This window comes from Centruroides sculpturatus, unplaced genomic scaffold, assembly GCF_000671375.1.
Source record: "Centruroides sculpturatus isolate CEXI.00-Female unplaced genomic scaffold, Cexi_2.0 scaffold117, whole genome shotgun sequence".
NCBI classification, from domain to species: domain Eukaryota; kingdom Metazoa; phylum Arthropoda; class Arachnida; order Scorpiones; family Buthidae; genus Centruroides; species Centruroides sculpturatus.
The window spans coordinates 911,018-931,350 of NW_019384308.1; the positions used below are offsets into that span (position 1 = coordinate 911,018).

The 20,333-nt window shown below is 33.1% G+C and overlaps 2 protein-coding genes across 2 annotated transcripts in view; both read left to right on the forward strand.

Annotated features, from left to right (window-relative positions):
* The first annotated feature begins 357 nt into the window (after positions 1–357).
* Positions 358–11,921, forward strand: LOC111620047 (sialin-like). Its single transcript, XM_023361893.1, has 10 exons — positions 358–652; positions 3,517–3,710; positions 9,407–9,637; positions 9,702–9,876; positions 9,951–10,084; positions 10,152–10,301; positions 10,365–10,497; positions 10,584–10,739; positions 11,305–11,390; positions 11,469–11,921. The coding sequence occupies exons 1-10, from the start codon at positions 640–642 to the stop codon at positions 11,613–11,615; spliced, it is 1,419 nt and encodes a 472-aa protein (XP_023217661.1). The 5' UTR covers positions 358–639; the 3' UTR covers positions 11,616–11,921.
* Positions 11,922–17,340: 5,419 nt separating this feature from the next.
* LOC111620056 overlaps positions 17,341–20,333 on the forward strand; it is a 5,575-nt gene continuing 2,582 nt past the window's right edge. Inside the window, exons 1-3 of the mRNA XM_023361903.1 lie at positions 17,341–17,806; positions 18,463–18,521; positions 18,933–19,049. Of these exons, the coding sequence (XP_023217671.1) occupies positions 17,550–17,806; positions 18,463–18,521; positions 18,933–19,049 (433 nt within the window). The 5' untranslated portion in view covers positions 17,341–17,549. The remainder of the gene's footprint in view (positions 17,807–18,462; positions 18,522–18,932; positions 19,050–20,333) is intronic.

Consider the following 20,333-nt stretch of genomic DNA (forward strand, 5'->3'; position numbering starts at 1 on the left):
ACTTTCGTTATCATGGAATTATAACAAAACCTGCCAATTCAATATAAATGGAAAAAAAATATTATATGGAATTGAACGAAAATGAAAATTTGCTTGATAATTCAACTACGCTTGTTGGAGAACAATAAAAACACTACACTCAACAAGCCACCAATAAAACTCAACTGCCTAACCTATAACCAAAGTCTCGTTTTAATTTGTTTTTAAAAAAAAGCGTTTGACAAACTTGCCCCGTATGCCGAAGTTGCCCCGGTCTCCCCTATATAAAGAAATGTTCTTTTATTATGATGTCAATAAAATATAATATGTTAGATAAATGTGCTAAAATATTTTTATTAAATTGCAGGATAACGCTTTCTTTACTATTACACTCGTGGAGATATAATGGAAATTTCCGTCTAAAATTTATATTTTATAACTCTAGTAGACGTCAATAAATAATATATATCCATTACTATAATAATACAAAGAACTTTATATCACTTTAAATCATAAGAAGAGAAAAGAGAGGGAGAATTCCAAATCGAATTTATTGTTGGAAGTAAATCAATAACACAGAATAAAGAAAATATATCAAAATATTAACAGATACGTTAAATATTTTAAAAGTATTGGAAGTATTCTCTTCGTGATATAATTATGGCACATAAAGGTAAGATTTTTACTGATAAATTAAAGTCAATCGTTTCCCTTACTTACTTTTTTTTTTTTCTTTGCCCTTTTCTTTAACACACTTTTCTCCTCCCATTACAAAGCTTGCAAATAAACTCTTTCAATCACGTGGTTCTTATCCCGAAATCAAGATACTTTATCTCGGGCCATCTTTCCCTATTTCTGTTCTGTGTGCACTAAGAGAATCTTTTCACAGACAAGTGAACAATTTTATGGCTAAATGCAAAGGGACTGAAACAATGTACAGAATACTTTTTCCATTGGTTAAAGTCTATTTTTGCACTGCAATATAAATTTTCCAAAATATTCGTTTAAAATTGTCTGCTTCTAAATCAGATGTTTTTCGAATTAAATGATATTGAATTCAAATTTAGGAAATTATGTATAAACAAAGAATTGGCATGGAACGGCATTGTACCTACTGCGATTACTTAGCTTTAAGATGTGTTACCTCATACCGAGTTATTTCGGGCATGATCCATAGCGTTAAAATAATTCGGTCTTAAAAGCAGAACATTTTTTATAGTGTTTTTATGAGCTCAAGTTTTTTCATAATTTCTAGTTTTGTGAGAATTTTTATAGCGATTTTAATATCACTTTAATGACGTGCATAATCGCTTAGTTGTTTTTAATGACTCTTTTAATTCCATTAATCTATTCGTTCTAAACTTCTTATGCACGGATTTCACTTGGATAAAGTTTTTTTTTTTTTCATATTTTCTGATGTCATAAACAACATCCACTAGTTTTTTATTTAAGAGATTTTATTATATAGGGTGGGGCATAATGGAGTCCCACATTTACGAGGTGAGTTTAATTAATTGTTAAAAAAACGGTACAAGAATATGAAAAGAACTTTTTATTTATTCAAAGTACATGTAATAAGGTTGTTTGATTAAATTTTAAAAATAATGTTGTCCAAATGTTGGCCTTCACGGGCGATACACATTTGAGTTGTTCTTATCACAGAAATGATAAATCTTGTTTTTTAAAAAACGCAATCTATGGTACTGATATGTAAAATTGTCCAAAATACTAAATGGCCTGTAACTATTGTTTGAACGGTATGTAAAATGATGTGTTATGTTATACAAATGAAGACAAATGGTGGGCAGACGAATAGTATTAGTTACCTTAAAACAACGTAATAAGTATTGAAAATTTCACAGACTTGTTCAAAACGTGTTTTCAACCATTCTGTAAAAGAAATCATTGTTCATCTACGAAAACATTCAGTAAATCATATTGTATTATTTTAAAATCGAATGAGATCTTTAATTTATATATATAGTCGAGACAGGTTCATAATAATAATAATAATATGCGCTGATCCCAAACAGTTAGGAGCTGAAAGTTGAAATTTGGTACACAGTTAGGGTACGTCACGAGAACGCAAACTAAGAAGGGACTTTTCGAAATTCTTTCCGTGAGGGAGAGAGACAGGATTAAAGCTTCGACAATGGAAGTGTTAACAATGGAATTATTGTTTGGATCAATGTCACAAGTTGGTGAATTTATCAACACTTGGCAAATAATTTGATCATCAACGTATAATGCATATAGATACGCGTTTCGGTCTTTCGCCACTCTTCAGTCTGTTACATAGATAGGTTGTATCTTGTGGACGTCTGTCAGAAATCTTCGGCACTACGTTTTCCCACTCCCCTTCCCTTTCCCGTTAACTTGACGGCCTCCCCTGCATGCCTCGCATCGTGCAACGTCTGACTCCCAGAGTTTTGCACATAGCTTCGCCTGCGACTGTATAAACATTCCATTTTAATAGTTGTAACCAGTTTTTATGAATTTCTATGCTTAGATTTTTGTTAATGTTATTTTTGTCTGTAGTAATTTTGTAGCTTTCCTTAAGTTTTCTTTTAGTACCAATTTTTTTTCTTTGTGTACTATTATAACGTCATTCTTAACTATTTGGCAGTTACGAGTTGAGCAATGTTCGTAAAAAAACCGAGTTGATTCTATTATATTTTAAATCTGCGATGTGTTCTTTTAATCTTGTTCCTAATCTTCGTTTTGTTTCTCCAATGTATACGTTTGGTGGTTCACATGTGTAAGGTATTTTATAATCGACATCAGTAGTGTAGTATTTATTTGGTTGTTTATTTATGCCAAATTTAGCCTTCTGGATTTTTTTTTGCAAGTTATAAGTTGGAGCAAGTTTTACATTTATTTTATCGAAACTTTTATCTATCTGTTCAAAGAAGCCACGAATCAAGGGGAAGGATATGTATCTTACTCTGTTTTTATCTTTGTTTCGTTTATTTTCCTGCTTTTTATTGTTGATTTTACTTTCCCAGTTATTTATTATTCATTGTGGATAGCCGTTTAATAGGAATTTAGTTCGCAGTTCGTTAAAATGTTTTTTTTTTCTTCTGTAGTGAGCTTGTTCTGTTCACAATTTTTTCATACTTCATGTTGAATATGTTTCCTTTTATGTACTGTGGAATGTTTGAATTGTACTTTAACATCTTTCCAATAAAACAATAGAAATGTTAAGAGAAAGCTACGTGCAAGATTTACAGGCGCAGATGCGGTTTTCTGCGTTTTTGCAAGAAATCGAACATATTTTTAGACCCATCTAAAAATCTTTTAATTAGTCTGGAAACGGGGGGACATAATTCTTGTATTCTGTGAAAACGGGTGAAATTGGCTGTAATGTAATAATCTTAATCTTCGCTATCGTTACTCTTTGCCGGAGCAACACTGGGCCTATCTGCTAGTAGATATATAACGTAAACTGTAAATTATATGTAAGTATTCTAAATAATCTTCACTTAAACATTTATACTTTTAACTTTGTTCAAATTATTGCAACAATTTTCTTTTCAGTTTATATTCCCGCTCGTTACGTATTGGTATTCTCTATATTTTGGATGTATACAATAATGCACTGCCAAAGAGCTGTGCTGAAAGTCGCTATTTTAGCCATGCTTAATCATTCAGCCATCTCCAACACGTATAATACAACTTCAAAAAAATGCCCAGCAAACTCTCAGCAAAATTCTACATCCAGTTACAAAGAGGTAAATGTTTAAACATAGAATGTAATAATATTTAACTAAGAAATTTCAGTATCAAATAGCATGTTTTTTGAAACCTGTTTGTGTCATTGTTTTTTGAAACCGTATCCTGTTTTATAATTGTGGCGTAGTAAATACTAGTATTGTGTGTTTTATTCCAAAGACACATGGCAAATTTTCCATCAAATTCCTTGTCTGTGATCTTGGTGTTGGCTTTTTTGAATTTTTGTTTGATGGATCTTGCCGTTTCTAGTTTCTGTAGATTTGTTGATTTGTCTTTTGAAACCGTGTCCTGTTTTATAATTATGGCGTAGGAACAGGACACGGTTTCAAAAAACAAATCAAAAGCTAGTTACGGCTAATAGATATATTATATTTTAATTAGTAGATGTTATCGATGCGAGAATTGGCATTTAGAGGGCGTAGAGCATCTATGAAATCTAATATAACAGAGTTAATTATATTAAACTCGCTTATTTATTAAGTGCGTTAGATAATATATTAATTAAAAATACATTTAGAGAAGTCTACGGTTTTTACTGGCTTATCGAACAAACGAATACGAATGGACCCTAGAGGCCTAGATTATCACTGACTAAGTGCCGCTGGAAGTCGGCTTCTTACAGAAACACAGCTTCCCTATTATGAAATGTCACGGCACGCCACTGAAAGATAATAAATAATATAGGTACAGTACTCATACAAAAAATAGTACTGAGTTATTAATTTCGTAATAACACTTAAGCAATTTACAAATTCTAGTTACGTAAAGGTCTACGGTTCGCATTACTTACGTAACTCGGGATATTACGGTATTCAAGTCCCGACCGTTTGAAAGCCAGTCAAATTTCATTATATTTAAATTATAATCATTCACTAAAATTAGTTTTTCAGACAGGAAAATTGTCATGAAGAACAGAACCACACACTTTCAAAATTACTACCACAAAGTAGAAAAGAAGAAAATTATCCAAAATTCCGATCACTCTAAACTATGGAATAGAAACTTTGCTTCAGTGAAATCTAAGTAAATTTTAGCCCTGTTCAATTATGATATGAATGTTTTTTAAATAATTTTGATACTATACTGTACATTATTACCATGTTTGATTTTTGACAACATATCATTATGAACTTCGCATAAATACTCTATAACTCACAGTGTTTAAAGAAATAATTTCAAATAAATTTATGATTGCAATAATGCCAGAAAATTGCTAGTTAAAAATACCTTTATATTCTTCAATGCAACAGAGTATTAATATTCACATTCATGTCAACATACATTAAACTAAGACCATAAAAACTCTTCAGTTTTTTTTATTTGAATTCTTGTGTTTCTTTTGTAGATTCGATTATAGGTTCAGCAGATTGGTTTGGTTTGCAAATGTTAAGAAGGCCGTACCAGTGGCTTAGCCTTTGAAAAGAAGTAAGAAGAGGAAGGTATAGGGTTTTGGTTGAAGATGGGGCAAGAAAGATAGGAAAGTGTGAAATAATGTTTTATGGCCAGCCAGCATCGAGCCCCATATATTGAGATCATAGAGTAAAGTATACATAGAGTGGGTCAAGGCCGAGTATGTGCTCCGTTATTGGAGTAGATACATTAAGAAATAATAATAATGATGATAATAATACTAAAATAAAAATAAAACATTGAGGAAAACGAAGTAATTAATCGAAGATATAAACAATCATCGAAGATATAAACTATAATCGAAGATATAAACAATCATCCGCACTTACTACACCATCACAAGACTCGAAACAAACATGACAGCAGCATACAGACAACAACTACACCACATATTCACACAACAATATCCTCACCTCACTGTCACCGAACAAAGGGTTGTTGATCAAAAACGAACAATTATACACAACAACCTTATCCCACAAACAACACTTGAACTTATCAAACAACAGGNCGGTATTGTGACGATAATTAAATGCTCGCCATGTTTTTTAATTTATTTAATTGAAAATATATGTTTTCCACCTCAAATAAGAATTGACGGCCAGAGAGCAGCCTACTGCTCTGAGAGACCCGGGATCAAATCCGATCGACTCGATAAAACCCTAAGAAATTTTTTGGTCAGTAATACATATGTCCTTCACAACCAGGTTTCCCAATGTGAGCTTGGATGAACCCATAATAGGCTTGCTAAAAGAGGCCCTGTTAGTGCCACAGGGAAAAAAAATGTTACAAAAATACCTCAAATAATTACTGCTGTGTCTTGCCCCTGTACATGATATTCTTCCGTTAAGAATTGAGTTGTGCCGTTCATGTATCTAAGTTTTTTCACAGTGGAAAATATTTTTTATAAAAATGACGTGACTTATCATTTGCATTGGAAGTTCACATATGGTAAGTGGAGCCTAATGCTTCTACGCTTTTTATATCTAGTTTTGCATTTAATTTATCTAACACTTTTTTCTACCGTCAGGAACGACGGACACAGTGAAAATGTATAAATCTACAACTATTTTTTTTCAAATTGCAGCTCAATTAATTGAGACATAGGATGGGTCCTCGGTTTACATTTTTGTGCTGCAGCGTTAGAGAAACAGTACAGAATACGTGCAAAATCTAAAGAATTGTTTTTTGTAACAATAAGTTTAATTTAACATTGCAATTGTGTAGCGCAGTTTAAAATAGTCTAAAATATGTAATACTTTAAAAAATCCCATAAAAAAACTACTGGAACCAGGTTAAAGAAGTAAAGCTCAGCAGAAACATTAAGTAAAGGAAACTTTTGAACGTTATGGCATAAGAATAGTGGAAACACATTTGACAGTAAGACTCAACATGTTTATAAAGTGTCGTTACTCAGAATACAATTACATCAAGTTTCAGAGAAAGCAATTTTCCCATAAAATTAAACAGGAAAAGTAAGCATCGTCACAGAAAAAAGACTCGAGCTTTACTTTGTGCTCCAAACTTCCTTCGATGATACTGCTAAAAGATGTTCTAACCTTCACCCAAATAAATGTAGTGTGTGACAAGTTTAAGGCACTAAGTAAAGCTCAAAGTCTTTTGTTGTGACAATGCTCATTTTTCGATTTATTATCGTGATGACTGCTTCTTCCTAAACTTCCCACAGTCGTAGTTTGTGTGATGTGCGCTTTATTCACATGTTAAATCTTACTGTCAAATCTGTTTCTACTATTCTTATGCCAAAATTTTCAAATGTTTCCTGTATTTTTATGTTTCTGTTGAGCTCAACTTTTTCTACCTGGCTTCACCAGTTTTTCAATGGAATTTCAATTATTATTCACTTATCAATAACTCGAAAAAAGAATAGTTTTATAAAAACTCTATATTTTCTTTAGTGTCTCAGAGAATAAATGCATAAAATTTTGTGCAGATCGATCAAGGGAATAATTAGTTAATAAGAGAAGGTACCATCCGGAGAGAAACGGGTGTCCAGGTGGTAGACTATACTTTCCTTAGTGTTTCAGAACATAAATATATTAAAAAATATAATAAAGAGCTAAGAATAGAGACAGTCAAACGTTATCTCATTCGTATAAAGCAGTAGACACGAGGTTTCAAAACGTGGAGATTTGCAAAAAAAAGTCGGAAAGTCGAACTCGACACGATTCCAATCTTTTCTTGATATACATAAATACATAAGAACAAAAGTAAAATGGCAAATTATTTTATAAATATGTTTTTTNTAACGTCTACTTCTAATACCAAATTACTTAATATCTAATCATTAATAATAGAAAATTTAGAGCCTGATTAATTACGGTGATTATTTGGTTAAGTATCATAAAGGCAAGAAGGGGTTAAGAAATAATAAATTAATGATGATAATAATAAAATAATAATAAAACATTGAGGAAAGCGAAGTATAAACACGCGAGTTACAAAAATTTTTCCTGACAATTGTTTGTGGCGGAAGACAATGAGAAAATAATAATACATAGTATGTTCTTTGACCTTGGAGTGTATACATTAAAAGAAATAATAATCAATGAAAATAAGAATATAACATTAAGAAAAACGAAAAATTTACACGCGAGGTACAAACTTTATCCCAACAATTGAATGTGGCGGAAAACAATGAAAAAAAAAAATAATAATAATAATACATAGGATGTTCTCCAACCTTGGAGTGTATACATTAAAAGAAATAATAATAAATGAAAATAAGATTATAAGGATTATAGACAAATAATATAACCATTGGATTAACCGCTTTATCTGTATACTGCAGAGAATTTATTGTACATGAAATAACAAATAAATGTGGCCTCTTCTCATGCANGTATATAGGATGTTCTCCGCCCTTGGAGTGTATACATTAAAATAAATAATAATAAATGAAAATAAGAATATAACATTAAGAAAAACGAAAAATTTACACGAGAGGTACAAAATTTATCCCGACAACTTAATGTGGCAGAAAACAATGAGAAGAGATCGCGACAACAGAACAGCAAACACAGTGATTTCACTGCCCTGTTAGTCTGTACCCCTAACAGCTGTTTTGCTACAGGTAATAGGAAATGGATTCCCCTAGACGGGGTCTCCTTTTACAGAACCAGGGGTCAAAACCCTGTTGACGCGAGAAAGAATAAATTATACAAACACATTTCACGAGGAGGGCACGTGTAGATTAATTGTGGGCCTCCATAGGGGTAGATGGTAGTTGGACTAGAGGAAAAGACTCTCTGTTCCACTTATGAAGTCTTTAAAAGCTGAGAAAGTTTCAGTGTTGCATAAAAATTCCTTACACCTGCAGGGCCAATGGTGTCCCTGTGTGTACATCCTCCGGCAGAGTATAATGCGGACATTCGCAGACATTCTACTACCAAGCCGTACTTCCCTCTATTTTTCAATTTCTCTAATAAAACGTTAGAATAACCTCTTAACTTTTACAGCGGAAATGATAAATGCAAGATACGGAAACTATATGCGTCAGGAAGTTCACAAATAACAGAATATCAAATCAAATTGTATAAAGTCCTAAAATCTAAGACGTAACACCAAAAAGCGGAACGCTAATGTATTAACAGCCTAAGCCATTTTCCATTATAAATTGTTTGTTGTAGTAGTTGTTATACAAACTATATATTATTGTATAGCAAAATATAGTATATCTACATTATACTATACAATTCTACTCGACAATTATATTCTTAATCAAACACTTATATTCTATCCTTTCTCAAAGTGGGCAATAACGCCTTATTGTGGGCATTGGAGGCTTTCAAGGGCAGTAGAAGCTTCAGTGATTTAAATATGAGTTTTATTTCTTCTCATTGAAACATTTTTTGATCTCATAAATAGGATATGGGTTACACCCTATCTATCCTATCCATATAATAATGCATGTTTAAACATTATATTTGCAATAACTGTTTTTAAGATATGCAACAGATGGTAATGTAAAAAGGTAAGTTAAAAAATATGGGGGCACTTGATTTTTTTTATCTTAAAGTGGGCGGTGGTCAAAATAAGTTTGAGAACCTGTGTACAATACCATAGTATTTGAATCTGTTTGAGAATGTTTGTATTTAGAATTAATCTACGAGTGGGTGGTCTCAGAGTGTTAAGTGTATGACATAATAACAGTGTGGAAGGAATCTTCTTAATGACGATGTGTTACGTTTATTGAGTCGTCATATTAAACGATGATTTCAGTAATAATCCTTTATTAAGTGCATCAACTTTTATTGCTATTCTTTAGGGTTCTTATGTATGGACACAACCCACTCAAGGAATAATTCTGGGAAGTGAATATTACGGTTTCGTATTTGCCGAACTCGTTGGAGGGACCATTACTTTTTTATTCGGTCCAAAAAAAATTTTCATAATTTCTTCATTACTCTCTTCAATATTATGCATTTTAACACCGTTTTGTGCAGATGTCGGTGTTTCAGTGATATCATTATGTCAAGCTATCTTCGGATTTGGACAGGTAAAAATTAACTTTTATAATGCCTTTGAAGACAGGAGAATAATAAGAATCATTTTAATCGTAGGGTCTTGTATTTTACGGATCTTTTACACTGTTAGTAAGATGGAGTCCAGAAAACGAAAAATCCACATTATCATCAGTTTCATTATCTGGTATGCAAGTCGGTACGTTTGTTGGTTTAATTACGACAGGATATATCTGTGAACACATTGGATGGCCGTTTAGCTTCTACATATTTGGTGAATAAAAACATACAAATGCTTTACCAATGTATTTATGCGACTATATCCTTTGTAATTTGTATATTTGACAGGTGTATGTGGGATTGTCTTTTCTTTATGTGTCACGTTTACAGTTTATGACAGACCTGAAAAACATCCTAGAATATCTGACAAAGAATTGACGTTTCTTAACGAATGCGTAACAAACGTCGCCTCAAGAGAAACGGTAATATTATTTTTTGCTGTAATTTATTTCGATTAATCACTCATAAATACATTTTTACTTGAAACAGAAGTTGAATATTCCCTGGAAACAAATTTTAACATCCAGAGTAGTATGGATATTAGCTCTGACGAAAATTTGTGTTGGTTTCGGTTATTATACAATATTGACTAAGATTCCATCATATTTAGAGATTATTCTTCACTTTCCTATCCAGCAGGTATGCTCATTTTTATAAATAAGTTTTACATGAACAAATTTATGAATATTATCCGTGTTTTAGAATGGAATTGTGAGTGCATTAGTTTATTCAGTGGATGCTATAGCCATATTTATTTCTGGTTTCATTGCTGATTTCATAAAAGCTCGTAAATATTTAAGTATAACTAATATCAGAAAACTTTGCGAGACAATTGGTAAGAAACTGCAGTCTTAGTTTTATAAAATTTTTTCTAAAATTTCAGTCAAAACTTTAAAACGTATTTCCATATTTCAACTGTAGCTACGTGTGGTCCGGCATTAGGCATCTTAGCGATTTCATTTCTAGGCTGCGAGAGTACAAATGTAATTATTTGTTTAATGATTGGAATGGGATGTTTTGGCTTTAATGTTTCAGGAGATGTTGCAATAGCGCTTGATTTAGCTCCAGAATTTGCAGGTAAGTTATTGTTTTTGTTAATTTTAACAATATACTGTATTTACTTAAATCGTTTTTCCTGACAAAATGTCAAATTGTGAAACTGTTCTAACGAAATTAAGTGATAGTATCTAAACAGCCAGAAAATTGACTCGGTATCCAGAATTGAAACAATGTTGGGCACCGTTTAATTGCATTGCTGAAATTAAACAATATTTTTTCGGTTTGGCCTAAACATTTTTGTAAGTTTTCAAAACGGATGAAGTGTTGAAAAGCTCGATATTATCATAAAGCCGATCAAATATTCATGTTTTTGCAACATGAATATTTGATATTCTTATTTTTATGGTACCCATCTACGGTTTTGAGTTTAAACATTTTTGTTTAGAAAATTTTCGGGATAATATTCCCAAATTATAGTTCGTTTTTTAACACGACCTCTGACCTATTAAGAATCTGAAAATAAGTCGAAATCTGTAGATTTTGTCATCTAAAAGATGAACAATAAAGATTGTAAAATTTTTGGATAACAAAAAATATTTTATTTAATGTTTAATAACTTTTACTTAATTTAATTTCAATCTAGGTGTCATTTTCGGATTGACTAGTAGTTTATATAACGCTGCAGGTATATTCTCACCCTATGTTGCTGGAGTTATATTAGATAAAAACGTAAGTCAAATCTTCTTCTAATTTATGTTTACTTATATAACATATTCATAATTTTTTTTTATTAATTTTTCATATAAGGAAGGAGACATGATTCAATGGAGCTACGTGTTTTATATGGTCTCTTCGGCTTACATTCTGGGTGGTGTAATTTTTATATTTGGAGCTACTGCAAAAGTTCAACCTTGGGCTACCATTAATACAGACAAGAAACAAGACAACAATTAATCATGAATATAAATCGAATTTTATTTGGAACGATAAAAATTCTGCTTATAGAATAATTAGAAGCCAAGACATGTAAAATTAGATACTCTTTAACTTTGATCAGAAAAATATCACAGTTGGCGGCTATCGGTTTCCTTCGAAGGATTCGCATGTTTTCATTGTTAATTTTTCAATGGCAAAAAAAAAATTAATAAATCTGTTATTCCCCGCTGTAGTTTATAAAGTACATACGTATATATATTAATTTCCCATATGAATCTTAATTAATTCAAATAATTCCTCTATTTTTGCAGTTGTTTTGTGTTACGGCAGTCAACAGAATAGTTCAATTTTTATAAACTAATTCCTCTATCGAACATTAAAAATCGTCGAAAAGATTAAAATTATTATATATAATAATATTCTTTTCTAACAGGAATTAATCATTTTTGCATTAGAAATTTACAATTCAGATTAGAATAGGAATATTTCTCAATTAATCCTCTCATTTTCCTTTGCAGAATGGAGAATTTCAGAGAGTTGAAGAAGTTGCGCATCTCGGACAATGCAGAGTCCGAGGATGACGCCTGGTGTTGGCCAGGCGTCATAAGGGTGCTTCCGAAAGATGCGCAGGAGAAGTGTCATACAACGGACGTCAAACGGGTGGTAGTCGTAACTCCGGACGACACCGCCTCGTCTCTCGTCCAATACCTCGAGGGGCGATATCCGGAGGTTCCGGAATGGACGGTGGACACATCGTCGGGTGAGACCGGAGTGGACAGAAAGGAGTCCGAAGAGTCCGTCGAGCGTAAAAGGCCTTGGTGGAAAAGATTGTTTTGCTGCTGGAAGACAAAAACCTCTTCTCTGGCCAGGCCGTCTTGCGCAGATTTCGACTTTTCACCGAATGTAACATCGCCATTCGGAAGTGACCTTTCACCCGAATATGACACTCACCAGGAATTGACCTTTCACCGGCTACGACTTAATCGATTGGACTTGACTTTTCATCTCAATTTACGGAGGGATACTTCGACATCATTCGAGATTCAGTTAAAGAGTATAGAACAACGACAGTGACATCAAGCAGTGTTCTCGTGTTTAACTAAAGACTGTTTAAACGACCATAACTGGCCAAAACGATTTATATTCTACAGACAATTACAGTGTATTTCATCCGCTAAAAACTTTCGCCGCGAAATAACGAATATTCGCCACTAAAAGGCATACCAGACGAATTTAAATAAAGCAAAAGATACACGTAGTCGGTTTGTGTACTCCACAATCATATTTGGTTCAACAATTAAATTTGTACATAAATTCTTATAAAAGTAATTATATTTTATATTAAATGTTTACAGATTCGATATTTATTAAAGTCGCGTAGTTTTTGATGAATTTATAATTAAAGTAATGTTTATAACAGTTATGACGGATGACGAAAACAGAAAAAATTTGCCCGATTGATAACGAAAGAAAAATATTTAAATTTAATGAGCCAAATATAATTTGAAATATAATTTTTGGGCCCAGTACAGCCAGGAAGGATGCGCGTATATCGGAGGTCAAAGCAAAGCCCTGTAAATGATTTCAATCCTTGGGATTCTGATGATGAATGTGATCAAGACCCGAGATCAATCATGCGGACTGATCCTGGACTTCCTCAATGTGAACGATCCCCTAGTAACACGCAAACCCCGAAACCTTGCCCATACAACTTACATGGGAGAAGAATCAACTACTTTGCCATGGTTCAGTGAGGTAGGGAGTGATACTTTATCACCCACTTTTATGTTATATCTTAAGGGGGAGATATATGGTAGTGCCCACCATGTTTTTTTTTTCTTCCTCCGTTCACCAAGGCTTAAATGTGGTGTTTCTTTTATACTAAAATATCATTGTTTATATGTATTATTAGTAACGTTACGACAATGTAAATATTCGTATGTTATAATAATTGTCTATTTTATTTCCTAATTTGTAATTTTGGAATGTAACACGAGGGGGCGCTAGGGGCAATTGGTATATAAGGAGTGTAAAGGGATCATGGCAGTGCTGTGCGATGTCTATAATTTTAACATCGATGTTTGCCTAAGCATCGATGCTAAATTTCGATGTCGGATTTGACATCGATGTTTGATTGATGCCCATTGGAACATCGATGGTCAATCAAGATAAACTCAAACAATTTAAAAAAAAAAAATAAAACCGGGTTTGTTCGAACAGAAGTTCCTGACGCATGCGCAATGTCATTTTACAATGCGAAGAATAACGTACATGCCGGTTCTAAATCAGTTACAGTTAGGGACTAGGGACTTGCGTAGGAGTAACGTAAGTAACCTAAATTAAGAAAGAACAGGTACAGATAACTTAGCTCTATTTGATACGTGTACGATCGTACATGCAAAAATAAAGTCGACAGGGTTTTTTTTTTTACTATTTTCGCCCTGTGGGCACTGAGAGGGCCTTTTATAGCAGGCCCATTATGGGTTCGGCCAGGCCCACAATGGGGCGATCGGGTAGTGAGGGACGGGGCCTGACATATCCGAACGGACCATCCCCCGAAAAATTCCTGGGGATTCCTTGACCCGTCCGGATTCGATCCCGGGTCCCCCAGAGCGGTAGGCTGCCACCTTAACCGTTGGCCATCCGGCCTCAAATTCGACAGGTCGCGCGCCACAAGTCGGCGTAAACAGACTAACATTGCAGAGTTGCGGATGAGTTTCAATGAGTGTGAGTTCATTCCCTGTTAAAATAGTGTAAATTTGTAAACATATTTGCGAGAACTTTGTTTCATCGCAATTTCACAATTTCTACGAAATTCTCGGACTGTCCGGGTGAAAACCGAACAGGTGGTAACATTAGGAACAAAGAATGAACTGCATGCATCGATGAATCGAAATTCACATATTGCTAACATCGATTCACGATAGATGTTTCAAAAACATCGGAAGGTGGATGCATCGACGAACAAAAACATCGATGCATCGCACAGCACTAGATCATGGGATACCTTTTTCTGTTTGAAGACTTTGGCGGTAGTAAGGAGAGAGGAAAGGACCGAGCGAAAAGGTAAGAAGAATAATAAGAACTTGGATTAAAGGCAACTAGTCTTATTGTATGTATATTTCCCCTACGACCCCATTCTGGCTGTATTCCTAGTGTTAATGTACGATTACCTTTGCTCTTAGTGTTGTCTATTTTTTTTTGTTTACTCAAAACACGACACACCACAGTATTTTATTCTTATCCGGTAACTTAATTTACAGCAGTCGTCGTGATTTTATAAGACAGATTTAACCCGTTCTTCTAACGATGCACTTTGCATTTCTTTGGTTTTTGGACATTTTCGAACAAACCGAAATGAATTTCCTTTGTTGCTAGACTAATTCATTAACACCTGCACCTAATTTCAAGGGAGGGAGAAGTGCTCGAGATGGGTTCGAAACAAGACTTCAGACTAATTCATTACTTTAGGAGGGGAAAACGTTGTTGGGATGGGTTCGAACAGCAGTTTAGACCAGATAGATTCGCGTAAGTGGTCGCTTATTACAGTTGTTGTATGTTGTTTAGCAATGTCATCATAAAAATCACGTGGGACGATAGAATTTGAACTATGGCGGTCGGCAAGCTAAAAAGCTTTATTTCTACACTAATACGCTAATATATTTCATTTATACTCTATATTACTATCCGATTTAAATATTAATGTCAAATAGACTTACTTACTGCGTAAAGTATTGGGAATGGAGTAAGCGTAATTCGGCGACGAAAGTATTCGATATTCCTTTCTACGATTTAGAATATTTTTCCTATCCAAATTATTCGTTTTTCAGGTTTTTTATTTGCAATAATATCGAAGGCAAACTTAAAAAGTTTAATTGATATAACAAAGCAATCCCAGTAGACGCCATTTTCGACTACTGGCACGTGGCCTACCTACTGTAGTAGCTTGTTTACATTTACGGCTGGCAGATGGCGCGTTTCAATTGTAGGGTAATTTCCGCATGTGAGTACACACGACACGGAAGGACGACAGAACGGCAACTGTTTCCGTCGACGATTTTCGTCGTTCGTTGCCGCATGTGAGTACCAGGCTTTAGAGTATGTCTTCCACTAGGACCTTGACAGATAGTTTGACACATACTTCGAGTCTCGTTGTTTACATTTTGTGTCGCGCAAGAATTTTACGGTTTACTCGAGTTCGAACCTCGTGTGGGACCCCACACTTATACTAAGTCTCTATGGATAAAGTATTAGGTGCCAGAAATTTTTGACCGTTTTGACAGATGGCCGTCGAATGCAGGTGGTCGCCTAAGCAGTTTTCACTGTATTAAATATAATTTATCTTTTTAGTTTTATATTACAAAAGAGTGTATTTTTGGCTACATATAAACAAAATAAGAAAACTTGACGGTTATATTATGACATCACTTACAATAATTTACATTTCGCGCAATCATTTCTTTATTTCATTCAATTACAAAATATTACAGGCATATATCACAGCTTTTGTCCTTATTAAAAGTCCAATGGACACTAATAATGCCAGAAAAACAGCAACATTAAATCGAGATATTCTTGTTTTACTTCACAAAATCGCACTCCTCGTTCACAGTTATACTAAAGAAGAAATCTAAAAATTTCTCTAAAATTAGTCCCCTTTTTAGAATTTTATATATAAGCTTAAAAACGACATTACAGCCATCAATGCACCTACATCAATTGATGGAAAACATGTGATTAAAAAGAAGATATAACTGGTTTAATATGACAATGTTATTATGATAATGTGACAAATGCATTGATAGTTTTTCGATTTACAAAGAAATTATGGAAGGTACAGTTTTTTCTGTTATGAAAGCAGAAAGCTTCCTATAAATAATTCTTTTGTTTCTCTTTAGATTACATCAAAACGATCCTGAACAGGGACTTCATTTGTGTTTGGAAATCCAATTCAATTTCTCTTTGCGTAGCCTACTGAGCGGATACTACAACAAATCATCCAACGTTGAAACCCTTGCATAAGATCTCTCAGGACTCCATTTCAGGTATTTTTGTTTGTAAGATTCTGCCCTGTTTCATGAAATAGTGTAGAATGGTCTTCGGTTTTCTTTCATATTTACTTAATTTTCCAGAAAGAAAATGGCCGCAGCTGTGGTCAATGCTGACTCCAATGATAAAAAGACATTTTATTTGAACATCACTGAAGAAAAGGGCATATACAAGTATGAAGAGCTGCACAAACTTAAGCTACCAATTAGAAGTGTGTCACTTTCTAATCTAACGAATCAGGGTAAATTTAGTTTTTCAAAAACAACGAAATACAAAAACTTTAATTTGGTTCCAGCAGCCAATGTGGAGTTTTTGAATTTGGAAGACTTGTTCTTCAACGACATCAATATCCCACTCAACAAGATAGCCTATCCGCCTTACGCAATGCCACGTTTCTCTGATGAGGCAGATTCAGGCTTAGCTTTCGCTACAAATGTCTTATTACCTTTACAAAAGCTCTTCAATTACAGTTTCGATATTAAACCCCAGCTGCAGCTGTTTTCTGAAGGAAAATTTAATGCTGATTATGTTCTGTTGAATCCTGAAAATAGAAATGAATACTATGTCGCAGTCCATATGAAAAAGTGGATGCAGTTTACTGCGTTAAAAACCATCAATGTAACAGATCAGGGGATAAGAGATGCATTATGTGAGCCAGTGGCAATAGACATTGATAGTTTACCTGATATACTAAATGAAGATTGGTTCAAGAAGACAGACAAAGACAACGACCTTGATGCTTGGATGGAACGTGTTGGCTTCATAAAGCGGAAGAATAAGAATGGCAACGAAAGTTACGATCATTTGAAGGAGGAAGCCAGGCAGATAGGAAACAGCAAGACAGAATATTAGTACTTGTTACTTAAAGCCAAAAATCACAAGAAGAGGGGAGAAACCGATGGCATGTACAACTTCCGAATGGGGATAAAGCAACTCTATGCCTATCTACGTGCGATGAGGTTGAAACAAGCTTTTGGCATCCTGACATCGTACTGCCATACCTATTTTGTCATTTGTAAATATGACTGTCCGACCAAGGAACATACATTACAAGTTTCAAATTGTGTGAGGTATGACCAAGACATCATTAAAAAGGTGACTCAATTTATTCACTTCACAATGAACTCTGAAAGGAAAGAGATCACGAACATNTATACAGGGTTCTGATGCACCTGGAAAGTGAGGATTTTCATTAGTGTTTGGAAAAAGTCATGGAAAGTAATTATAAGTAATTAAACCTATCATACAATTTGCCAAACAACACTAAACTGATAACAAATATTTTAGATGAAAGTTAACTTAAAAGAATGCTTTAAGTACATGTTTTCATCATCATAGGACAGCATATATCAATACAATTATAAACTTGATGCAATATGTTGATTAATAGCACTGAATTCAATTTTATTTCTATGATGGATTTTATAAAGTTCAGGAAATTTATTAAGAGAGAAATTTAATAAATATTTACTTTTGTACATGGATTATACAGGATTTGTTAATGAATAAAAAATAATGGCTTTTTATTTTTTTCAAAGCCACATAGATTTATGACTGTGGATTAATAACAGAATAAACTATTTTTAATTAAATAAAACTTATTCAACAATTATAAAAAGTCATATACTGTTTTATTTTATCAATGTGCTGTACTATGAGGGTCGGAATTTACAAAGTTGGTCGGGACGTCATGGAATTTAAAACAAACATTTGAGTAGGAACACTATATGCATGAAATTTGAAAAGTCAAACTTCCTTATAAAATTTTAAATTGATTAAATTTACATACTTGACAGACTATTTCAAAATTGAAAAGAATGCACTTCAAGACAAGGAAGGTGTTTCATGTAAGAGAAAAAATTTATTTGAAATATTGTAAGTGTCAGAAATATTTGCAGTGAACATAGGACAATAATATGTTCAACTGTCAGTTATGTGTTTACTATTTATTAGATTAATTATCTGATGTTTGCCACACTTATTAAAAACGAAAACTAAATAAAAAATGTTTTTATGATAATTTGTTTGAATTTTCAGTTATCTCAAGATTCCTGTTTTTAAAATAAAAATAAATGATTTATAATACACAAATAATATAATTAACATTTTATTTAAAAATCATAAAATAGTAAAATTATTCATTTAATCAGTTTTTTTTAACTATATTTAATATATCTTTTAAAATTTTTAATTTTTCATTTTCAATTTCCTCTAATTTCTTCCACCTTTTTTCCTCTAATTCTTCCTGTTTTTTCATAAAATTTAAAAACCACTCTGGAGGCTCAGATGATGATTTTTTTTTCTTTCGTGGTGGTGATGAGGACGACGATGGAGGAGGAGGAGGTGGTGGTGATGACAATGGAGGTGATGGTGAAGGTGGTGGTGATGAAAGTGGCGGTGCTGGTACTGCTCTTTTTTCAAAAGTTGAAGCTAGCAGTGTTTCCGGAGGAGGACTAACATTGGCTTTTAAACCAAAGAAGTGGTCGAAATCTTCATGGAACTCCCAAAAAGGAAGTCGACCACTTCCAGATTTTCTCATCTGGTCTTTCCTCCTCCTATAAGTTAAAATTAAATTTCGCCACTTCCGATCGCATTCAACTGCTCCTACATTGACACCTTCTTTTTTCAACTTAACACTTGCATCTCCCCATAGTTTGACTTTTTTACAATTCGGCTTCTCAAATAATGTGTCCATTTCTTTTCGAATTTCAATAAGTTTTTTTACTGCAAATGATGTCCAAACATTTTCCTATGAAAAATGAAGTTTCATCAGCATATTTAAGTGTAAATTTTATAAAACTATTTTAAACATTACTGTTACTAAGTAAAAAAGGCTACTTAGACATGTTATTCAATAACAAAAATATAAAGAATGTATTAGTTTTATTTAAAATATATAATTAAATACTTACAGAATCTGATTTGTTTTCTTTGTTATTTGCTGAAACTGAGGCTTCATTAGTATTTAAATCTGCAATTTAAAATATGATTACTTTTTTTCATCTATCCACCTTATAAGTTTTACTTAATTAAACATATATGTATGTCTGATATTATGAGATAACTGCTTATATATAATTTAAACTATTTCATTTACATTTTACAAAATAGATTATATAATTTTAAAAAATATCTATTAAATTATCTAACCTTTATTTTCTTTGTTCTCATGGTTGGGGAACATTAATTTAAAATACTCTTCTTTAAAGGCATTGTCTGGAAAATATATAAATTATAATCAAATCTCACAATACAAGAAATCATATATAATTGAATAATTTTCAATTATTCTCTATTCAATCTGCACATTTAAGTATTAAATATAACATAATAATTAATATATTACATATAATTGAATTATATAAAAACAATCGATAACAGCTATACTTTAATAATTCGAAAGTACATTTAATCTGTAAATTTACCTGTTGTTAATCTTTCCATAACATTCTTGTCGACAATTACCTCGACTTTTTTGTTATCGCTGCTGGTTAATACCACATTATACATGCATGCGTCCATTGTGCTTTAAACGTGTAGCGAACGTAAAAGCTGCTTTATCTTCGCTGCAGCGACCTCTTGCAGCAAACGTTTAGAAACGGTTCGCTACATTGCAGCGCTGCATTTAGAAACGGGTTTCAGAGAGTTCGCTGTAAAGCGCTTCTCGAGCGCTGCATAAAGAAACGC